This window comes from Rhododendron vialii, chromosome 1a, assembly GCF_030253575.1.
Source record: "Rhododendron vialii isolate Sample 1 chromosome 1a, ASM3025357v1".
NCBI lineage: Eukaryota > Viridiplantae > Streptophyta > Magnoliopsida > Ericales > Ericaceae > Rhododendron > Rhododendron vialii.
Genome location: NC_080557.1, coordinates 16766154 through 16789420, shown reverse-complemented (window position 1 = coordinate 16789420; position 23267 = coordinate 16766154). Strand labels below are relative to the sequence as shown.

General features: G+C 40.4%; 1 protein-coding gene across 2 annotated transcripts; it reads left to right on the top strand.

The window, feature by feature from the left end:
* The first annotated feature begins 562 nt into the window (after positions 1-562).
* Positions 563-22308, top strand: LOC131323585 (vacuolar protein sorting-associated protein 36). Of its 2 annotated transcripts, XM_058355449.1 has the most exons (10): positions 563-998; positions 2148-2462; positions 3709-3915; positions 12575-12668; positions 12752-12809; positions 12963-13032; positions 18593-18728; positions 18830-18914; positions 21720-21771; positions 21981-22308. In XM_058355449.1, the coding sequence occupies exons 1-9, from the start codon at positions 678-680 to the stop codon at positions 21769-21771; spliced, it is 1338 nt and encodes a 445-aa protein (XP_058211432.1). In that variant the 5' UTR covers positions 563-677; the 3' UTR covers positions 21981-22308. The 2 variants fall into 2 exon arrangements, with proteins under 2 accessions (XP_058211432.1, XP_058211424.1); XM_058355441.1 differs by lacking the exons at positions 21720-21771; positions 21981-22308 and adding an exon at positions 20532-20634.
* Positions 22309-23267: the final 959 nt, after the last annotated feature.

The following is a 23267-nucleotide window of genomic DNA, read 5'->3' as shown; positions in this document are numbered from 1 at the left end:
TAGGAAGACGATTGACGGGAGTGATGGTGGTGATCGTGGGGCGGCGACGGAGAGAGAGAACTGTGAGGGGTTTTTTTTTTTTGGAAGAAGAAGAGAAGAAGAAGAGGTTGTACAGTATAAGGCTGAAAATTGGAATAAAAAGGAAGGATATATTGGTAAAATATACACAACCCTCTCTTTTCTTTTTTCACCTATATTTTGTCTATCCAAATGAGATGGTGAGAAATCACAATCCTTTCTTTTCTTTTATTTTTTCACTATCTATATTTTGTCCATCCAAATGAGACGGTAAGAAACCACGATCCTTTGTTTTCTTTTCTCATTAACGAGGGAAACCACACCCCTCTCATTTCTTTTCTCACCAAGATAGCCAAAGGACCGGTAAGACTCTGTTTAGAACTTGTGGAAAAGAAAAGAAAGGAAAATAAAATAAAATGAAAGGAAAATGAGAGGAAAAAAGAAGGGAAAATTTACTATTCTCAAAACTTAAAATTGTTGTTTTTTTCTCTTTTTTTCTCTCAACCAAACAATAGAAGGGAAAATTTTTTAGTTTTCCTTTCTTTTCTTTTCTTTTCTTTTCCTCTAGTTCCAAACAGAGCCTAAGTGAAAATTCCCCTCCGTCGTGTTCTTCTCCGTCTCTCCTAATTTCTGCTCTCGTTTTCTGTTCTTCTCTTTCAATGGCCGGGAAGTGGTTACCTGCGGCCGAACTCACGGGGAGCGGCCGGCCGGTGCTCCAGCAAGGTGAGGTGGAATGCTCCCTCCTCTCCTCCGTCGACGTCGAGTGCGAAGACAACCCTACTAGTTTCCCTCTCCTCAAATCCGGACTCCTCATCGTCACCACCCACCGCCTTCTCTGGATCCCCTCCGACGGCGCAACCGCATGCGCCATCCCTCTCGCCGCCGTCTCCCACGTCTTCTCCTCCTCTTCCTCCTCTTCTAATCATAAGAAGAAGTCGGTGATCAAGACCATGTTCTCCAGCCCTAGGGTTCGGTTCCAGGCAAGTATGGACCAACCAAAGGGCGGCTGAGCCCGCCCTACCCAAGTTCTAAACTTTCTTATAATTGCTAATAGTTTTAATGTGAAGCTATGTAGATTCGCTCGTCAGGGGCGGCTACAGAATTTTTGTTTAGCGGTGATAAAATTGGAGTATTTAATTTTTTTTGGACGAAGATATTTACTTCAGCCCTAGGGTTCGGTTCTAGGCAAGTACAGTAGAAAGGGCAGATGAGTCCGGACGACTGCCCTATCCAGATTAAAATTTTCTTCATAGTTGTAGTTTTTATGTGCAACTATGTAGATTCGCTCCCTCAATGTTTTCTTTCAGAACCCTATACCTGCCCATCCAAGTTCTATGATAAATGCATTTTACTTGATGAATAATTAGATTCTAACTTCTTCTTCTTCTTCCGGTCAAACAGAAATTCAATTAGATTCTAACTTCTACACGAGTAATTATCTAGTAGTCCAGGAGTACTGCCATGTGGTGCTCCCTCCAGAGTCCAGAACACTCTAGAAGCACATTTATGTGGGCTATACACTTAGTCGTGGACCCCACGAGAATGTGGTTGTGGGTGGTTTGGAGCACCATGTGAATGTACTCCCAAACTATCGAATATTTCACCTTTTACACAGTGATAGAGCAATTTTTAAATTTTCTTCATAATTGTGGTGGTTTTTTCTCTAAAATTTGTAAAACTATATAGATTCGCCCATCCAATGTTTTCTTTCAAAACCCTATGCCTACCCATCCAAGTGCTAATATAAATGCATTTTACAGTAAAATCCAATGTTTTGTTTCAAAACCTTACACCCACGCATCCAAGTTCCAATATAAATGCATTTTACACAACGAAAGAGCATCGACCATAATTTTATATTCTTACTTTTACATAGTGGTAGGACACTAGGTTTTGTATTTTGCTTTTGAAATAGATATGGATGAACAGTATGCATTTATGTAGTTATGCATGATCCTATCTTTATAATTGCATGTATAGGTTGATCATAAAGTATGTATGATAACTTTTTTGATTAGTATTTATGCAATATGTAATGGCATCATTGATTTCATCTTCATATGTTCCAAATTTTCTTTGTAGTGTTCCCTCGCCTAATACTCAAATTTTGTGTCCGTCCCTGGTATCAGGTCTCAGTTGCATCCGAAGGAAGAGTGGACGAGAGAGGAACGGGGTCTATGGTGATCACGCTTGTCTTGAGGGGTAAGAACTCCGACCCTGATTCGCTTTTGGGGAAACTTTTGGAGGCGTGGAGGGGGAGAGCTTGGGAGAGTACTTCTGGTGGGTCAGGTTCAGGAAAATTTGATGGTGGGTCGAGTTCTGGAGGAGGAGGATTGAGAATGCCAGTTGTTGGAGTTTCCGGGATACTGAGGAAGGAACAAGAGATGTGGGAGAGCACTGATAAAAGCTTGCAAGATGCTTTTCAGGACTTGAATGCTCTCATGGTACGCCTTTTAGCTCCACATCGAATTAACCTTGTGGAAAGTCAATTTTTAGTCGAATTTGAACTGTTTAGGCTTTTATTGGAAACTAAATATCCAATTGGCAGACAATTTTCTGATGTTGTCTGTCCATCATAATTCATTATGTTTGAGGTTGGTAAAAGTACAGTGTGTTGAGACTTCAACTAATTCAATTGATTGTTTTAGAAAATTTGCAAACCTCAGTCTTCAATTTGGATATTTAGGTTCAAGACTTGCATCTTAAGAGTACCTTAACTCCTCGAGAGTCTAGAGCATTACAGACGGTATATGATCCACCAGAGCGGCTTATTGTTCCTCTCTGTTTTTCTCTTTTGCTTTTTGTTGGTTCCATGATTGGGAAGGGCTTATTGTACATCTCTGTGGCAGTATTAGTAATATCCCAATTGTTTATCCTATTTAGTTGCATGACCAGAGTGCCTGTTAGTGTCTGACAACCTGCTCACATATGAGAGAACTTTTGTGTCTGTGAGAGAATCTTAAACAACTAATCAGTACATGGAAGGAAGTCGTCACCTGTCTACAAGTTGTCCCACATTTCCTTGCATACTTACTGTCGGAGAACATCATCTGATTATATACTTTATATTCTATCCCAAATACTGTAGGATACAAACAAGGTTAAAATGTTAATACCGAAGGGATAGGGGCATGGCGCTTAAGATTTTCCTCTGCCTTTCCTTGACCGGATTCTCCATTTTTTCCTAAACCAGAGTGGGAAAAATGGGAACCAGCTGTCCTAGTCTGTGTGCGTCGGTCTGGACTCCGGGTGGGCAGGGTCTGCAAGAGTAGGTCAAGATTTCCATCCCTACAGCAACGATACTCTGTTTGTTTGTTTTTTAATTGAGGAAAAAGACTGTTCAAACTTGGGAAAATCACCTAAAGCAATTTTAGTGAGTTCCCTATCACAATGACTGTTCTCTTTTGGTCTCTAAAAGCAACCCATCCCTCTGCGCATGGTCCCCATTAAGTTTTCTTTCAAATTTTTTTTTATCTATCTATCTATCTACCTCTCTCCAGTCTTGAATTTTTTTTTCCTTTGCAATACCAGTGTTTAATGGATTTAGTCCACCTTTTTAAATTTAGTTAATGTTTATGATTTTTCCTCGTTGATCAAATTGCTAATTAAAGGTGCGCCATGCTTTGGTCAGAAGTTTCTGTTATGTTCGGTCACTATCTTTAAATGCTAAAAAATTCTTGTGTTTTGCAGAGCAAGGCCAAAGAGATGGTTATGCTTGCAGAAACGATGAGGCTAAAACTTTTATCAGGTTCAAATAATCAAGCCAGTGTAGCAAATGATGAGGACGAGATGGTTTCCAAAGAAGAGATGCAAGATTGGTTACTGAGTGTTGGTATTGCATCCCCAGTCACAAAAGAGTCTGCTGGTGCTTTATATCACCAGCAGTTGTCGCGTCAGGTACTCTTCTGTCTCCTTAAACAGTTTATTTGACTGAAGTTCTCTTATTGTCTAATTAATTACTCGTATCTGTAAAACATGCAAAGTGATTTCTCCTCATTGCCTTGATCTTGGGGTGTGATATAAGAACTGAGTTGAAAAAACTTATAAAATGGCTTAAATGCTGTAATCTATGATTGATGTTCTATTTCTATTTCTATCTATGAGTCATTAAATTGGGGAAGGTGCCAAGAGGGCACTGCATGTGCACACCAGCAAATCAAAGAAATGTATTTCCACATCCGCTCAATTCTTGGCTAACGATTATCGAGAGGGGGTTATGCTTCTTTCCATTCATTTAGAGGTTGATTGTTGCTTGTTCGAATATGAGTTTGTGGAAATTGATGTTGAAAGATGGCTCATAGAGCTAGAGAAGGAGGAAGAGGTGATCGAGGTAGAGGATTTGTGGTGAACAATGGTGACGGTTTTGATGATGACAACCCAAATTGTGAGTGGAATGACATTGGAGAGTTGAGTCAATAGGTTGCTACCTTGAATAACACGGTACAACTATTGTTTTTGAGAAGAGAAGTTTAGATTGAGTAGGTGCAACATTTGCTACCAATTGAAGAGTGGTGTCGATTTTCAATGTCAATTTGAGAATACTTTTGATGTTCCAAGTTGGTTGTTCTAATCTGGACGGATTCGACTACAATAAGGAGTACCATCGTAGCTCGGAGTAGTCTAGGATTTATGCTCTTATGAATGAGCATACGGGTCTAAGCAAGTGCATTTTCTGGCTACTGATTGAGTTTGGTGTCTGCAGCTGTGATAGGATGGGTTGTCACATTAGCATTCTTATAAGTAGGATTAAGAATCTTCCATGTATGTGTACCATGCTCCAGAAGATTTTTCCTATTCTGGAGGAAAAATTGGACTTTGTCCATGTGTAAGGAGGGGGTTACATAGCAGTCTAAAGGTTGGAATGACAAAGGATCAGCCTTTGGTTCTCCAAGAAGTCCAACCTCTGGATTGCCCCCTTTATACCTTTCTTGCGAAAGGTTTTCAGTATATATCTTCCCCTTCTTTGGGTAGTCCGTATTCATAGAAAGATCAATACAAAGGCTGTGATGACATTTAGTACAAAATGCATTCACACACATCAAATAATTTGTTGTTAAAGCTGAATTCTTTAACAGGTTGGCCCTCATCATCCATGGGATGCAGAGACTAGGTTCAAGCAGATTTGGGTCAATAGAAATGATGAGAGGGGCAGATTTTTCGTTCTTCAAAGAGATTTCCAATATACCATCACTTTTCTTGATAAATTTGGGATTAGTAGATCACTGGATTGCACTGGCTTTTTATCTTAGTGGAGGTTTCGTGACTTCATGGTCCGTAGTTAGTTGCCTTTCACTTGGGGAGAGGCTTTATGAGTTCAGCATGTGGGTTTGTTTTGGAGGCGAATACAAGATGGAGTCAATGGTAAAAAGTGAAGCATCACTGGTAGTTTTTGGAAGGGCTAGATTTTTCGTGGAAGGGTATTTGCTTATTTGGTTCTTGGAGCCACCTACAGAGATTGCTTCTTTGTGGAAGGCAGTCCACAAAGAAGCATATGTTTTGGATACTTGGTATTGCGTGTGCAAGAGTGATGGGGAGTTGATTTCCGAAGTTATCCTCCACTCTCTGCATTGTGGAGTCAAATTTTTGGTTTGCCTGGTTTCAAAATGGAGAGGTGGAAGGGGTAATGGCCAGTTGAAGGTGTGGATGTGTATGAAAGCAAAGAATGAAGGCTTAGTCGCTTGCCACAAATATTAGATTCTTCCATCACATGGAGGAGTCCGTCTTGTGGGTTGACAGTTTGTTTTTGTTACTCTACATAGTTGGTAATCTGGGTATGTCTCACCGAGCCTTGATACTTATGCAATTGTAGTTCTAATAGTACATAGTTGTTTTTGTTACTCTACTACATAGTTGGTAATCCTCGATAATACTACTTGTGTTGTATGTTTGTAAATACAATGACGTCCCCTGGATAAAATGCTTGCCATCACAAAGGAAATTGGTCATTTGTTGGCAAATATAATCAATAACATGTACGTAGAGCACTGGAATCCACTTGTTTGAACGTAATTGGTTCACCCTCCTCACATACTCAGCTATCCTCTGTCGTAATACGGCTTTTGCATTTGTCTAATTGTTTCCATGCATGTTGGAAAAAGTGGAGTGCTTGTAATGCAGTTTCTTCATCAATGTATTGTTGAATTCCTATTCTGCTTGGTGCCGCCATTGAGGATGTTGAGCTCTTTGTTCTTCATTAGTTTTTAAGTTTTCCGGTGCTTTGGTCTGGGGGCACTGCAAAGAGTCGAAGACGACGATGCATAATCACCACAACCTAAAACCCTTTAGTGAAGGGTTTAATTAGGCTCAATTTATTAGGCTTGTAATTTAGAGCGTCAGTACTTGTTAGTGTGCTTTCATTTTTAAAATTTGACATTTTCTTGTTAGGAGCTACCACATCACATCTTTCCATTATCATAACTATCATAAAAGTAAGATGTTGTCATACTAAAAAAAGCTAGTTGAGTAGTGAGCATGGACTTGATATGAAAATACAATAACTAACAAGTAATGATACGCTTAATTACAAGCCTAATAATTTGAGTGCAGACGTCATTGTACCCACACTTCATAAATCATTATCTTCACAACACCACTAGCCAAAACATAGAAAAACTGAAAAAACTAGAGAAGAACAGGGAGCTCAACATCCTCTATGGCGACGCTTGCGGCAGTAGGAATTCAACATTACATTGATGAAGAAACTACGTAACCAGCACTTCACTTGTTCCAGACGATGTGAATTAAGCTCTCCACTTGTTTCCACCATGCAGGGGTACAATTAGACAAAGCAAAAGCCATATTAGGACCAACAAAGGAGAGCCAAGTGCATGATGAGGGGAACCTTCTACATTTGAATAAGTGGAATTTGGTGCTAAACGCACATGGTATTCATTGTATTCGCCAACTAAAGGTGAACTTCCTTTGGGATTGCAAAGTATTTTATCCTGGGGTTGTCATTGTCTTTCCAAACATCAAGTAGTATTACTGAGACCACTACTGCAAAATCTTTCATTGGCGTTGCCACCACAATTTCGTCTATATCGAGAATTCAAGGTGGCTGCACACCTGAATTAGATTCTAGGCCACCAAATTGTACTCGATCAAATGGATCAGTTTGTGCAAGCAGCAGTGTGGGTGGTAAATGGGGAGGGGAAATGATGCAACCAAAGATGCCTATAGATAATGTAGAGAGAGAAACTCCAAAATGGGATACAAAAGAGACTAGCTCTTGATAATATATTTGTTCAAAATGATAAAAGCTACCAAATAAGAGACTCCAACACATATATATAGACCCCTTACTACTAAGAGCACAAAATGACATAGGTACCCTTACTACATACTACATCATACTCCCCTACTAAAAAAGAAACTTGTCCTCAAGTTACGGTTGTAGTGCTTCGACCCAACACGACCCTCATAGCATATCCAATCTTAAACATGAGCTTGTTTTTTGCATGTCCACCGCATCCATGCTTGTGTGCGAGTAAGCAATCCACTTGGCATGCCTTAAACAAGGCAAAGCTACATCAAGGTATTTTCTAAGACATCCTCCCCAAAAGTACCTTGACCAGTCGCCATTTGAAGATTCAAAGACAAGGAAAACGTCGTACCCAAGACTTTCTTGAGTGAAGACCATTCCCAAGGGATCTTCAAGTTGTCCCATGAAGCTTAGTTTGGTCACCAATTCTTCACAAACTTGTATATCATGCATCGGGGGGAACGCGGAAGGCAAAACTTGAAAACAATTCACACCCGTTGGCTCTACAAGGTCTTCAAGGATTGGAGGATCTCCCACAATCTCATACTTTGAATATGAATCCAATGCACCTCTATGGCTTTCTTTTACCACATGCTCCACATCCTCAAACCCTTCGTCGTCATCAAGATACTCGTCATAGATAGGAAAATCTTCAAAGTCACTCCCAAACTTTTCCCTCATTGTCAACTCTTGACCAAACACAATATCATCCTCTTTCAAGAGCTTGTTGGTGGTTTTGGGGAAATCCATCATACCCAAATTAACTGGAGGAAGTTTCTTAGAAGCAAATAACATCGGGCAATAATGAGATTTTGTAGTTACCTTCTCCGTCATGGGTAAGAAGGTGATTTGTTGCACATCCTTATGCACGGTGTAGGTATTCCGCTTTCCATCATGAAGAGTATCGCGGTCGTATTGCCATGGACGGCCAAGTAAGATATGGCAAGCGTCCATAGGTATCACGTCACACCAAGCTTCATCAAAGTACTTTTGCTGAATGGAGAAGGACACCAAGCACCTCTTGTTCACCTTGATTTCATTTCCCCTTTTGAACCAAGAAAGAACATAAGGATCGGGATGCTCTTCCACTTTGAGTTGAAGTTTGTCAACCGCCTCTTGAGATACCATATTGTCACAACTCCCACTATCAATGATCATGTCGCAAACATGCCCTTCTATGTTGCAAGTAGTATAGAATATGTTGGCGTGCAACCAATCTTTATCATTATCTTGCTTAGGTGTTAGGAGAGTCCTCTTGATCATAAGTGAAAGACCCACGTCCTCTTCCAAGTCACCACCAATCTCTTCACAAGCGACATCATCATACAAGGGAATATCATCATAACTTTTCTCCACTTCACTAAAAAGTGCTTTGTTTGGAAGCTTTTCGACAATCCGAAGACTTGTGACCCGGTTCCCCACACTTGAAGCATTTGAATCCCCCACTTTGGGCTTGTTTTCGAGCCCCCGAAACACCGGATTGAGGGTGGTTTTGAGCAGAGGCTGAAGCTTTATCCCCACGATTTTGGTTATCAAACCCCGGAGGACCAACTTGACCGCCATTAGAAGAAGAACCACCTTGAAAAGAGGTGTAGAAGGGCTGCCCGGACGGGGAACCGGCTTCCTTTTGCTGCTCGGATCTAAAAAACTTCATCTTTTCTTGCTTTTCGGCCACCAAGGCCCGATTGTAAGCTTCCGAAACAGTCCACAAAGTTTGCATAGCAAGGGCATCTTGGATTGTGATTGTCAACCCACTTATGTACCTTGCAACCATTTGATCTTCACTTTCATTCAAATCAACTCTAGCAATAAGTTGATGAAAAGCCTCTGTGTACTCATCAACACTTCCAACTTGTTTGAGATTATGCAAATTATTGTAGAGGTTTTGCATATAGTTGAAAGGCAAGAATTGCTCATTGAGTTTCTTCTTCATTTTCTCCCATTCTCTAATCTTTCCTTTTCCTCTTCGTAGCCTAGTTCCTTGCAATTACTCCCACCTAGCGGAAGCTCTTCCTTTGAGACAGATAGCCACTAACTTCACTTTCTTCTCCTCGGAGACATCTCCATAATCAAACACTCTTTCAACCTTATTTATCCAATCAACAAACTCATCCGGATTAAGACTTCCATTGGACTCGGGAAGTTCAATCTTGATGTTCTTCTCCCACCTATAAGGAGAGTGAGTGGAAGGTGGCCTACGCCAATTCAGATCACCAAAAGGATTGTCAAAGTGACTTTGAGAGTCCTCGGACCCTCCACTACCCGCACGCGACACTTGCAAGCCTTGCACCATCGCCGTTAGGGTAGCAACTTGTTGTCTCAGCTCTTGAATCTCATGGTTTTGGTTGCCAAACTCATTCTCTTCACCATTGTTCACCACAAAGCCTCTACCTCTTCCTCCTCTTCTACCTCTAGCCCGATAAGCCATGACAATACCCAAATTCAACTCCAAACAAGTAAATCCACCCCAAAAAATGAAAATCCAGTCAACTCAGCTACCAATTTCAACAGAAACAAACCCCAAAACACTTAATCAACAGTAATCATACTTGAATCGACAACTACGGAGCAATCTAGCAACAACCCAGCAAAGAAAATAAGGATTCGACACTTACCCACCATAGATCTGGTCTAAAATCAGCAAAAATGGGTTGAAATCGGTCCGAAAACCCACGGAGTAGGCTTGAAATCACTGTAGAAGTCTCGAAATCACTGTAGCAGGCTCCGAAATCACTGTAGCAGGCTCCGAAATCACTGTAGCAGCTCCGAAATGGTCCGAAACAGGCAGATCTGGGTTTGAAACTTCGATTTGAGTTCTGAAATGACAGATTCAAGCTCGAACAAGGCTGGGTGTTGTCAAAATCAGCTGTTTGAAGTCCGAAACAGGTAGAACAAGACTCGAAATGATTGGGTCTTGCTCGAAATGCTCTGAATCGAGCTTGAACAGTCCCGAAATGGCTGATTTAGGTTCGAACAGGTCAGATCCGAAGGTTTTTGGTTCAATTCAGGTCTGAATAGGGTCGAAATCGAAGTATAAGGTGTTGGGTTGGATAAATCTGAGGATTTGGAGTGATTTGGGAGCTCCGGCGAGATTTAGGTTTCCGGTGAAGTCTCCGGCAAGATGAACAGTGGGGATTGAGCCTAGAAGCTCTGATACCAAATGATGCAACCAAAGATACCCATAGATAATGTAGAGAGAGAAACTCCCAAATGGGATACAAAAGAGACTAGCTTTTCATAATATATTTGTTCAAAATGATAAAAGCTACCAAATAAGAGACTCCAACACATATATATAGACCCCTTACTACTAAGAGCACAAAATGACATAGGTACCCTTACTACATACTACATCATGAACGTATTATGATGAGACAATGGTTTGATTGGCGTGCTTATGGTCATGGTCTAGGTACTTTTCCTATAATTTCAGTCCTGAAGCCGTTGCTATAGATGCACTAGGGATTTTTGGAATCTTCAGAAGGCCATGTTACCCAACCCACCCTCCTGAACGAATATGATTGTCCAACCGAGAGTTATCACTGGCCAAGCAAACCTATAACGCTTTCATATGTGGGTTGCAAAATGTGCAAATTCAAGCAAATGCATAACAAGTGCTTGATTATGATATTAGAGATTGAATAAACATGATCTTGGTGCATCCCGACTTTCATCCAAAGTGGAAGAAAGTGTGTATTATTGCTTATTTGCTTTCATGAAAATCAATTTACATGTAACATACGTTATTGGGGGACTTGATTTGTGCACCTGTCTGCGCTTCGACAAGGGAGCTACGGAAACCCTTGGGTCCACCCTTTTATTGTGGAGGCATGTAGTTAGATCATACCACAAATCATGCTTTTTCTTCTTTGAGTTCTACTGAAGTAAATACAAATAGGGAAGGACTTTCTGTTGTCCCTCTAAAATGCTCTGATTATAAGTTGGAGTCCTCCTACCTTGCAATTTCAGAGCTTTATATTCGTTGCTTTCTGCATATTTTTTTTTGATAGGCAAGAGTAACATTTTATTAAGGGAAGGGGGGAAGGGAATCCAACCAAAAGTTGGAGTACATCCAAATGGGAACAAGCCCATACACCTATAGGCCTAAAAGCCAAAATATTACAATGAAGCCCAAAAACACCACAAAAGGGAACAAAGCCTTAGAAAAAAGGCCAAAAAGCCCAGATATTACAATATAGCTCAGCCCAAGGAATACCCCAAACCCTAATCCTAACTACTGTACATTTCAAATTCCTGCCTTCCATCTGCTACCACAACATCAGCCTAACCACCAACCCACCGCCGTGCCGTCCGATCCAGACAACCTCCGAGCACCAAACGCTACCACCACTGGACACGAACAGACGGAGGGAAGCCCAAAAACTCAGACGCGAGCACTCAACCTTAGCCGTTAGGCGAAAACTGGATCCCTCAACAGCAGATACCGGCAGGAGGCCGCTGGCCATTCTCCCAAACCGATCCGATCTGCCTCGCCGTTAGGCAAAAGCGCAGGTAACTACTAGGCCGGCAGATCCTTGAATAGAAACACAGCCGAGACGAGGAGAGCCAAAGCGTGAAGACGGCAAGAAAGGAAATATGCGGCACAACAGGGGAAAAGGGGGTCGAAAAAAAAGAGGGAGAGGGAGAAGACAGAAGAACCGAAGAACCTTACCAAGGCCGATCTCGTTGCCGTCCGAACGCCCCGTTGTTGATTGCCGTGAAGCCGTCGATTCGACCCCCAAAAACGATCTGAGGAAACCCGGATGTCGAAACCCATAACATCGATTGCAGCATCTAGCATCGCCGCCAACTACCTCATGTTACTTGCCTATCGTTTTGAATATAGAGGAGGAACTCCTGGGGGAGGAGGAGAGAGGAAGCACCTCCCCCCAAGCGTAGAAGCCCTAGGTTTTGTTCTCTTTTTCTTCTCCTCTGGTTCTGTTTCTAGAGAGAGAGAGAAAAGAGAGAGACCTAAGCAGATAAGGAATCAACCCAAATACTACTACTGCTTTCTGCATATTTACAGAGTGTCTTTGGAATTAGTTTCCAAATAGGTTGCATATATAGCTTGCTCAGTATTTCTTGTCAGTGCCAATTTATTTTCTGTTAAGTTTTCATTTAGGTTCCTTCACAGGGCATACATTTGTCGAACCTGTGCCGAACATTTGCATGAAACATTACGTCTTTACTTTGAAGTTGGAATGGGAACTGTTTATGGTGTTATCATAACTAATTGGAAATAGGTTTTCCTTTTTCCTTCAGTTTCTGTTGTGACATTTTCTTCTTGGTCCTTAGTTGGCAGATTTTGTCAAAATCTCATTGGAGAGATCTGGAGGAATGATCAATCTAATAGATATTTATTGTGTCTTCAATCGTGCACGTGGTACAGGTCTGCAATAATTGTCTTATCTCTCATCATTTTGGTTTCAATTTGGAAGTCCTTCATTTCATTTGTGGTATCCTTTGGTGCAGAACTGATCTCACCTGAGGATTTATTGCAAGCGTGTTCTCTTTGGAAGAATGCTGATGTGTAAGTGTTGCGTATGGGGCGTCTTTAAGGAGAAACTGGGATTATGATGCAATATTATCAAGTATTGCCATCCTTGGCTAATGCATTTTCTTAATCCTAAGCTCAGGCCTTAAGCTATGTAAGTTGTTTATTATACTCCACTTTGTTGAACAGTCCAGTAATGCTCCGGAAGTTTGATAGTGGTGTCATGGTCATCCAAAACAAGTCATACAATGACGAGAAGGTAATCTTTTTCACCGCACCTAAGTTCTATTTTCTTATGGTATATGCTGTTTGTATTTTTCGCACGCCCCATCTTTTTCCTATTTTGTGTCTCTGTGAGTGGGTCTGCGGACTCATGACTGAAGAAGTGTTCGGTTGCATAATTTTTCTAGTCTAGTTTAAATAGGTGGCAAGTAGTCTCTTCACATCAAGAATAAATGAAATATAAATTTATAGGGATGACTACTCAACTATTGGTTACTTGCCACTGGTTTGTGGTTCATACCTATGTCACGGAAATGAGCAGCAGGAGCAAGAATATATGTGCCAGAGCGTGTTATTCATATATGAAAACTGTGTTTGTGATTTTCTTGTTACTTTTGCTTGAATTATAATGGATAGACTGCATTCTATCAAAGGCTTCCCTCATCAAGGTTCAGAATAGCGTAGTATTGACGTCTCATTCAGGTCTGCAACCGTCCAAACATTTTCTTTTTGAAAAAAAATAAAATCTGTTGTGCGCTGGATGTAAGGACCAAGGTGCATAAGCCATTTGTAAGTTCGTCGCTTATGTAGCAGGAGTTTATTTGCTAATATCTAATTTGTCTTTTAATTTGTGAGTTTGACATAAGTCCATGCTATCCACGTTGGGGTTGAGGGTTCAAAGCTCCCATAGGCGAGGATGGCTTTGTGGGGGCTTGAATGGTGTAAACTTGTGCCACCTTTTGCAGGTGCTCCACCCATGCAACTAGTAGCCCCTACCCCAAGCCCTGGGAGAGTTTGTACAACGATATAAATTGTCTTTTGATGACCACGTTTTCAAACTCATCAAAAGAAAAAATAAATAAATTGTGAACGGAAAATATAGAATATGTTGTTTGATGGCCAAAATAGTGAAAATGAACAAACTATGCGGACAGAGGGTGTAGATCCCTTGTGACCCTGGCACTGAGTCACCCTGCTCATTAAGTTTCCTTAGATTTCTCCATACGCCTATTGCAACTGAATGAAGTCAGAATTCTGACTGTTGCTTGTGCCACAGATATCCTTTGACTATTTGCTACTAAGGCGTTCCCAGCCTTCATAACCACAGCACCTGAGAATCGGCAAACATTTCGTCTACATATTTTCCCTTTTAATGAGCCATAACAGTTTCTTTTAGATGGATCAAATTGTACGAGGTATAAAATGTAAATAAGGTAGTGTTTTTTAGACAATGGAATGCCCTAGTTGAAGTGCAGCAATTGTTAATTTGTTTTATGAAGCAAGTCATCCAATATGGAAATTTTAGTTACCTTTTGGGGTTGAGATATATTGCAGTTGATGTAATTTGGGGCTCATAGGTTAGTTTATGCTCGTTCTTTTGAGTTTGTTGTGCCATGAAATTTCAAATGGGGAAGATGTGGCTGGTCTAATTTATGGTTGTTCAAATAAACTATGAAGTGCGATTCCAAGAAATGAAGAACAAAGTATGCAGTGCTTGCATGTGGTTAGGTGAGGCCCGTGAGGGCACATCTTTCTGTAGTTCACCTGCTTTGGTTTTTCTCTTAGGTATGTAGAAGGCCTTGTGGGTTGTCCATGACTGCACATCCAGTAAAAGAAATTTGTTCATTATTCCCCTCCTAGGTGGGTCATATAGGTGGTTTTCCAGAAAAAAAAGGTATTTGTGGCATCACATCTTTCTGAACAAAGCTAGCTTTCTTGTTTGCCACAAATATAGGTCATATGTTAGAGTTACTTAATGAAACCACAACTTGATTGAGAAATTTGTTGAGTAACAACTATTGAAGGTGGGAATCAAGTATATACCATGTTTCTAAAAGTATTTCTCGTGCTTTGCCTTGAAACTTTCGTGGTCAGATAGAGGTACAAGTATCCTGTCACGAAATGCATATGGTGAGATGCTGGAACATTTGACAATAAGGCAGTGTGAGGTATGGAGGAGTTAGCGTGGGGAAAACTGCCTTTCCTTGTTTTTTGGATGCACAGGAAGTATGAGAGAGGAAGGAAACAACATTGTTTTGATGGTTATTTCAGACGTTCATAATAACAATAATGATACGCTAATAATTGCAATATGACACTAATCATAATCTAATTGAGAGGATTTAAAACCATGGCTTCTGTTTCATGGCGAATAGCCAAAGATACCATTGGTAACATCTGCAAACATCTCAACAAAGAAATGTAAGCTGTGTGAAAAAGGGCCAATGGGCCATCCAATCTTTGTGAGTATGTTCTTCCCAGAAGTTGAAACCTGCTTATTGCATGTAGTTCTTGCTCAGATTACTGGATAGGTTGAGATCTTATAAACCTCTGTGATGCGTGCATCCTTTTGCATTTATAAGTTAATTATAGTTTACATGTAAGCCAGAATAGGAGTAGATAATTATTTGCCCCTATATACTAGTGGAAGGTATATCTGAAGTTCAACCAAGAATGACAGATAAAAATTTGGTAACCATATTCTAGTTACTTACCTGGCCGTTTTGTTCTTTAAGTCCTTGAGGGTGATAAATGTACATGTTATGATAAATTGAAGGTCGTGTGAAGTTGATTAATCTGGGAAAATATATTGTTTCATTTGATAATAATCCAGGAATATTTTCAACAACTGGCTAGTTGTGACCAAATAAGAACGTATGGCGTCCTGAAACTAAGGCATAACAAGAAGCAAAAGGCACGCCTTTCTTGTTCATTGGGGGGTGGGACAAAGTTAGTGTGATGCTGTTCAATATGTTAACTCTTAACCTGTCCTTGGAGTGGGGCTTCAGGAAGGGGAGGGAGGGAGGGTTTGACCAAATACAACTTTCAAACTTGTTCAGATGATATCAAAAACTATATGATGGTGTCACTGATGCCGTAGTGATGAGGACAACAAAAACTAATAAATTGCTAGATTAGGGTATTTTGCTAGTTGCAGAGACTCTAATCAAGAGCTGCATGGTTCGTACAAGGATTGGTAGATCAAGGGTCATCCATAGTAGTTTGTTAGTTAAAGGGTCATCATTAATTTAGTGCTTGCATTAATATTCATCTAGAGGCATTAAACACGTTAGTAGATACAATGTATGCATTTATATCTAGGTTCATTCACATATCTTTTTGGATGTATTTATTAATTAGGTTCATTTCATTTGGAGTTCTAGGAATTAGAAGAGTCTTTCCCATGGATTATAAATTGAGATGTAATCTTTCATTTGGAATAGAGTTGATTAATGAATTGAGTTTACAAGGCTGAGGCCATTGTAATTGGGGTTTGGGCTGCGGTCCTTCCTTGCGGAAACCGCCTAACCCTTGCGAGGGTGAAGCACCTCTATGTCTCTTCTCTCGCTTCTTCTTTCGTTTCTCCTGTTAAGCGCACTTAGCCAAATAATATTCTATTTCCCCATCCAAAACCACCACGATTCTTATTGTAGGCCGCAATATTCTGAGTGTCCTAAAACCGTCCTACATCAAGTAGCTTTGAGGGTACTTATGTCATTTTGGTGTCCTTAGTCTGTTTATAAATAGGTGAGTTGGTCTTTTGCTCTGCAATTTAGGAAAACCTGAACTCTATTCCTTTCACCCACCTTGCACTGAAAAGTAAGAACATCACCTCCCTATAACTTCTTTGACAAAGCAGCATTCATCTTCCCATTACAAGATTTTGTCCATATTCTTGTGTCATCTAACTCGAAGGATTGCTGCTACCAAGTCCAGCACCCTGCAGAAATCCTGCTGAATTCGCATTGAATTCTCTGCCAAGAAAAAGGGATTTCAATGAACCCTCACGAGCAGTCATTGATCCAACATCCTCTAGAGACCGCTTTAGTGATGTAGCTTCTTTGGGTCCAAGCCCACCCAAAAATTGCAGATGACTAAATAGCCAATCATGGGCCGGCCAATGTAATGTTCATGCGCAATTGATTAATGGTATCCACCATTACTCTTTCAATCACCTCATACTTCTCATCGGCAGTAAGCAAGTCCTCTAAAGGACAAAGTATCCGGGGAAGTATCTCTCTTTGGACCGAACAGTCATTGCAACTGGATTTTGGACAAAACGCCCGAGAGCGACAGCCCACCTAACAATATCTGAGCTGGTTTCTTGGAATAAAAGAATTTTCATATAGGCATGCAAGAGATTCATCATCACACAAAATACTAAGTCCATCAATTTGATGACCAGCATCCCCAGTATCAATTTTGAACATCTTCAAGTGATCACTCGGGTGATAGCCGACTTTAAATGCTATTATCTCTGTGATTTTGTGGGTCCAGTGAGTAAGTCTGAATTGTGGAATGGGCACTTGATCCTGGGGATGCTGGTCATCAAATGGATGGACTTAGTATTTTGTGTGATGATGAATCTTTTATTTGCCTATATGAGGATTCTCTTTTTCCAAGAAAGCAGCTCTCTGAGTCAGGTATTGTTAGGCGGGTTGTTGCTCTCGGGCGTTTTGTCCAAAATCTAGTCGCAATGGTTGCAACACTGTGTGGTCCAAAGAGAGATACTTTCGTGGAGACTTTGTCCTTTGGAGGACTTGTACGGGGTGGTTGAAAGAGTAATGGTGGATGCCATTAATCAAGTGGGCCTGAACATTACTTTGGCTATTTAGTCCTCTGCAATTTTTGGATGGGCTTGGACCCAAAGAAGCAGCATCACTAAAGTGGTCTCTAGAAGATGCAATGACAGCTCGTGAGGGTTTATTGAATTCCCTTTTCTTGGTAGAGAGTTGAATGTAAATTCAGTTGGGTTTCTGTCCATTGGACTTGGTAGCAACAATCAATTCTTTGAGTTAGATGACTCAAGAATACGAACAAAATCTTGTAATGGGAAGATGAATGCTGCTTTGTCAAAGAAGTTATATGGAGGTGTTGTTCTTACTTTTCAGTGCAAGGCGGGTGAAGGGAATAGTGTTCAGGTTTTCCTAAATTGTAGAGCAAAAGACCAACTCATCTATATATAGACTCAAGACTCTACTAACACTCGGAAAACTAAAATGACATAATTACCCTCAAAGCTACTGCATCAATCACCCCTCGGAGAATGTAGTTCTTGCACATCTCCACCTAGCATTTTGTAAACCTGCATAACGATGGTATGATAAGTATGCTATCTAAGGAGTTTTTGTTAAAAACTTTTGCTAAACAAACAAGTGTGCAGTCGTGAAATGGAGGAGGCACACTTTTGCTTATCCCTTGGGGGGGGGGGGGTGTGGTGTTTGTGGTGGGGGTTGAAGCAACTAACATTAACCCATTCAGTATTTAAATGCACATGTCCTTGTGGTCAGCATCATGGCAATCCTTACCGCCCATGAATTAGTCTGGCAACCTTCGCTTTGATATTGACTCTGAGGATGGGAAAATTTATTGGTGGCGGCAAATATTACGTTTGTATGTGCTGTGTCTTTTTACTATCTGCAATTTATGAACCTGCAACTTCGCCTTCTGGGGGTGAGTCCTCTTTGATCTTCTGACCGGTGCTATACGCATCCCTTTCTGGGCCTTGCACTCACTCATGCCCCCAAGGTTAAAGTTTGTACTCAAGAGCTGTTGCAGATTACTCCACAATAACCAAGTTGCTCTGATAATTATAGGTTTTGTCGGGAATCAAGTCACTTGCATTGAAGCCTGAAGCCCTCCAAACTGGGATCAGTGCTAGTGATGCTGCTATTATGCTGGGGATTGCTCCAGCTATGGCTAAGGAGCATCTGCTAACTGCTGAGAGCAAGGGTATGTTTTTGCGATGTTTTCTTTTGCGTCCTTTTATTTGTGGAGAATGTTGATAATATGCTGAACATATTGACAATTTTACCATGATAATATTATTGCAGGTCTCCTGTGCAGAGATGTAAGCCCTGATGGCTTTCGGTTTTATGTCAATCTGTTTCAAGACATCAATCTAGATGACGTATACCTGTAAGTGGAAATCCATTGTGATGAATTCTTACCCTGTGTTTTATCCTTGCATAATTTTTTTGCTGGGTAGGCTTAATCTGGAACTTTCCCCTGCTGGCACATGAAACTGCTCCTCTGTTCTCTTATAGACCGAAGCAATAGTACATTGTTTCTTCCCACTTCAGGTTATGTGCTGGGCCTGCTGGCCTATACTCCACCAAAACTGGCACTTCTTTCAAGGCATACCTAGTTGAATTGTAGCAGACCACCTGCATCGTAGTGTGTATGTTGAGGTTTCTCTACCTGCTATTTTGGCTGACCAAAATATGGTGGGATGGGGGATAGCGCTTGGAAATCCGACCAAAGTAGCCTAGTTGTTGGGGGGTCGGACTAGAGGGGCCTACACTGGCCTGGGAGCACGGGCAGCCCGCAAGCACTATAGCAATGCTTAAGACTGGCTTGAGCCATGGCTAAACCTTAATCCTACCTAGGGCATGTTGACCAACGATCAATTGACATGAGTGTCCCTAAATGTGACCTAATAGATTCAAACTCATGTCCTAGTCACCAAGGCACCCCAAGCAACTTATCACTACGACACCACAGCCCTAGATAGTTTTCCATTATAGATTTTGGATCATACCTGTGTTGCTCAATGAGGATCCACGCGTGAAATATATTGTAAACGCACATGATTCAATTAGTATTTTGTGGTTTTCAGCACCCCTACTCTTATCTGTGGATTGAGTGGTGGCTTGTTTTATCTCGTTCTTCTCTATTTCTTCTTTGTTATCGGGGATTTGGGGCGAGCAAGTTTGTATTTTTTTGCTGCCTTAAAAGGTTTGGATTCAGAAAGTCGGAGAATGAAAATTCACTTAAGTTTGTGAGTAAGTAGATCATATAGCTCAGAAAACAAAATAAATTAGGCCCCATAAATTTTCAATCATAATAAATATGTATTATTTTATATAGTGTTTTGTATACAAAGTCTTTTTAAAACATTTTTGTCACCGCTGTACTAAAATCTTGCAGCCGTCCCCGGTAACATAACATGGATAACTGCATATCTGGAGGTGCGTTGGGTCTTCTCTGGGTTTCCCTGGTCTTCAGTTGAGATGATCCTACGATGTTACCAAACCAAACCAAACAGAGCCGAGCCTTAAGTCCCACTAAATTGCGCTTTGTGAATGGAAAATGGTATCGGAACTTCAAAAATAAACAAACTTTTCTCACTTGCAGTTGTGAACTCCCATGACGATACTCTGGTACTTGCAGGGGCCCCACTAATATTACGATAAGAACCACTATATGGCCACATTTGTCAGAAGGAAATTAATTTGACTTTTGTTAGTTTGTATAGCCATACTCTTAATGATAAGTTCATAAAGCTAATGTTGCAGAAACTCGTTATTTCCATAGGGAAAAATATTGAAGATGTTTGTTAGATTCGTTTAGGTAGATGCTGTAGATTAGATGTTTAGGTGTTTTGACAAGTTGTTTCCTGCGATGTTTTTAAGAATAATGTTATTAATACCTTTCATTTGGTTGGGATCACGAATATCACAAAGTGTCTCGGAGGAGTTATTGATTGTATAAATCCGAAAGTGCCTTTCATTGGTTACCCTTGATACATTTCAGAATTGGCTGGACACTTAAGTGTGCAGAGATTCTTTCTTCTGGTCTGCCCACCTGTTTTGACTTCATCTCTCATCACTTTCCTGTTTAGGTAGTCTCCTACCACTGCAGGAGACGACTTCTGCAGGTTTTTATTTTTGAAATCAGGTCATCAATTCAGACCTGCTCAATATCACAGATTACATACTGAACGATTCTTGGAGTTCTTGGTAGCTTGTTCCATCATGTTTAGAGTACTGAGAAACAATGTGAAGCATACTTGAATTATTAGTTGTGGATCAGAAGTAGTAGTTTCTTAAGGATATATTCATTTGGTAGAACCTGACCTCCAACATTATCTCAGAAACATAGCTGTTTGTAAAAACTGAACGTTAGCATTGTGCAGTTCATTTTAACATATTAATGGGTTCAACAAGAGTTAAGGTCCGGTTTAACAATTTTACTAGGTTTGTTCTGCCCATTTTCTCAAAAGATGTAGAACATAACTCTCCTGGTGCAGATGCTCACCCAGAAAACTGGGGGTTATTCTGATGCTTGATAGAGTGTTTTGGGCTTGATTGCTGGTCGAGAGCTTGGTATTGAAGATATAATTAAAAAAAGGTGCTGGAGTTCTGGTTCTCCAAAGTGGTAAAGCATCTTATCTTTGGGGGAGGGCACTGGGATACCCACACAGCGCGGGTTATGGCTCCTTTGATGATTTTTCTAACACTCAAAATTAAACATTGGTCGTGACAAGGAAAGAGTGGTACAGTACCCTTTTTGGAATCGTAAAGTGATCTGTGTTTTCCGTGTCAATTTGATGTTTGAAGGGGAATAATTCTCACTCCTTTTTTTACTATTTGTGTTCCCTTTTTTGGTCAGTACTTGTATGAATGTACCGCCCTTGCGTTGAAAAGTGAATTAGATTCAATCAAGTAGTGACAATGTTGTAGATTCGCATGAATAATGACAAAAAAGAAGAGTGCAGAAATCACTTCTGTTTTGAAATTCAACAAGGAAAGTGTGAAGACGATGCATGATGACCAACTGAAATGTCACCCCAGAGGCTCTCCACCATTGTGTGCTAATGGTTTATTTTCCCTCAGTAAAATGAATTTCAATTTTGGCTACCTAAAGCCACTTGTATTTTGTTTTGTACTTTGTATAGCTAAATGGGAAATTGTGGTTGTCATAAAGTTTTTATTGTTGCAGAGTCAAGGATCACAGTGCTTATGGATTATGGGTCAGTACTGCGTGCTTCTAGGTTAGATGTTCTATTCATCAATCCCTCTCATTGTTATGCACTTATGCATCTGCATTCAAACCCTTCATTTGTATTGAAAATTGTTGTTTTCGTGGAAAGTCTACTTCATCTGCGTTCATTGGAAAGTAGCGCACTAGATAGTGCAGCTATCTTTGCTTTCTATTTCTAATTCTTTTTTCATCTACTTACTTTTCACCCGCATATTTTAGGTTAACGTCAGGCGCTTGAGGTCTCGGCCTTCAAACCGAGAACTTGGCAGTCGCGAAGGATTTGAGAAGAAGTTTGCCATTCAAAGTGTTGGTGGTGTAGTCCTTCACATGTAGTTGCATGGATTTGGAGATAATGGTGGATTAGGCAAGCAAAAGGGGGCTGGAGGTTATACGTGTATTTATGCTTTTGTATCTTGTAGCGTAGAGAAGACTCATGGAATCAAAATAAGGGAAAGAAGCAGAAAGTAATTTTTTTTAATCAGATTCTTATTTCCCCGAGGTTTTTGTTAAATGTAACCAGATAAAGAATCATTTGTCTCGACTTCAAGTGGTGGAGCCTGTGTCGACCAAAAAGAAAGAAAGAAAAAAGAATATTACTTTTTTCCTAGTACAGTTCAGGACACTCTGTTCATGAAAGTGTCCGGGAAAGAAAATGGATGGTCCATGGTACCGTCAGTCTGGACCATCTATTTTCTTTCCCGGACACTTTCATGGATCGAGTGTCCTGGATCCTAACACTTTTGCCGGAAAAAAACAATAAGTGTTGGCGATCTATAGATCATGTTGTCTCCATTCGTCAATTTCCTCAATCGAATTCAAATTTACCAAATATGTTCTGAATCTGTTCCCTCGTTATTTCCTATGTTATAAATCTGTTATCTGTTATATATTGGTACTGTATCAATGGATTTTGTGGAGCTTCTATTGCATTAGATTAGGGTTTGCAAAAAATGGTTGAAAGTATAATTTGGTCTGTCACTGGATTTTGTCTGAAGTATATAAACGGTTTGCAGGCTTCAGCCAGACATTCTACAATATCGAGAAACACGTCCACAACGATTTAACACAAGAAAAGACTTTAGCTTAAACTGCGATAGTAAACAAGGAGTAATCATGAAATTGAGACAAATGGAGTACAAATCCATCTATTTGCTAGTGTGAGCTCTTCAACATAAAGCCATTTGCATTATACACATAAATGCATATATAATTCATGTTTTCTACTCCTGGGGGCTGTTTGATAAAAGTTTTGGGGGATGGAATTGGATTATGAAGGTGATAGGTTTTCTAATACTTTGTTTGGTTTCATTAATTTGGAGTGGATTGCCAAGCCGGTGGGATTACGAATCCCCAAAATGTGGGTATTAGGAATACCGTGGGAGAGATGGTATTGATATTCCAGTCTCAATCCCTTCTTATTACCAATTCTTTCTATTAATTTAATGTCATTATTTAATCTCATCTTAAACAAACATAATACTAATAATCTCATCATCTAATTTCATT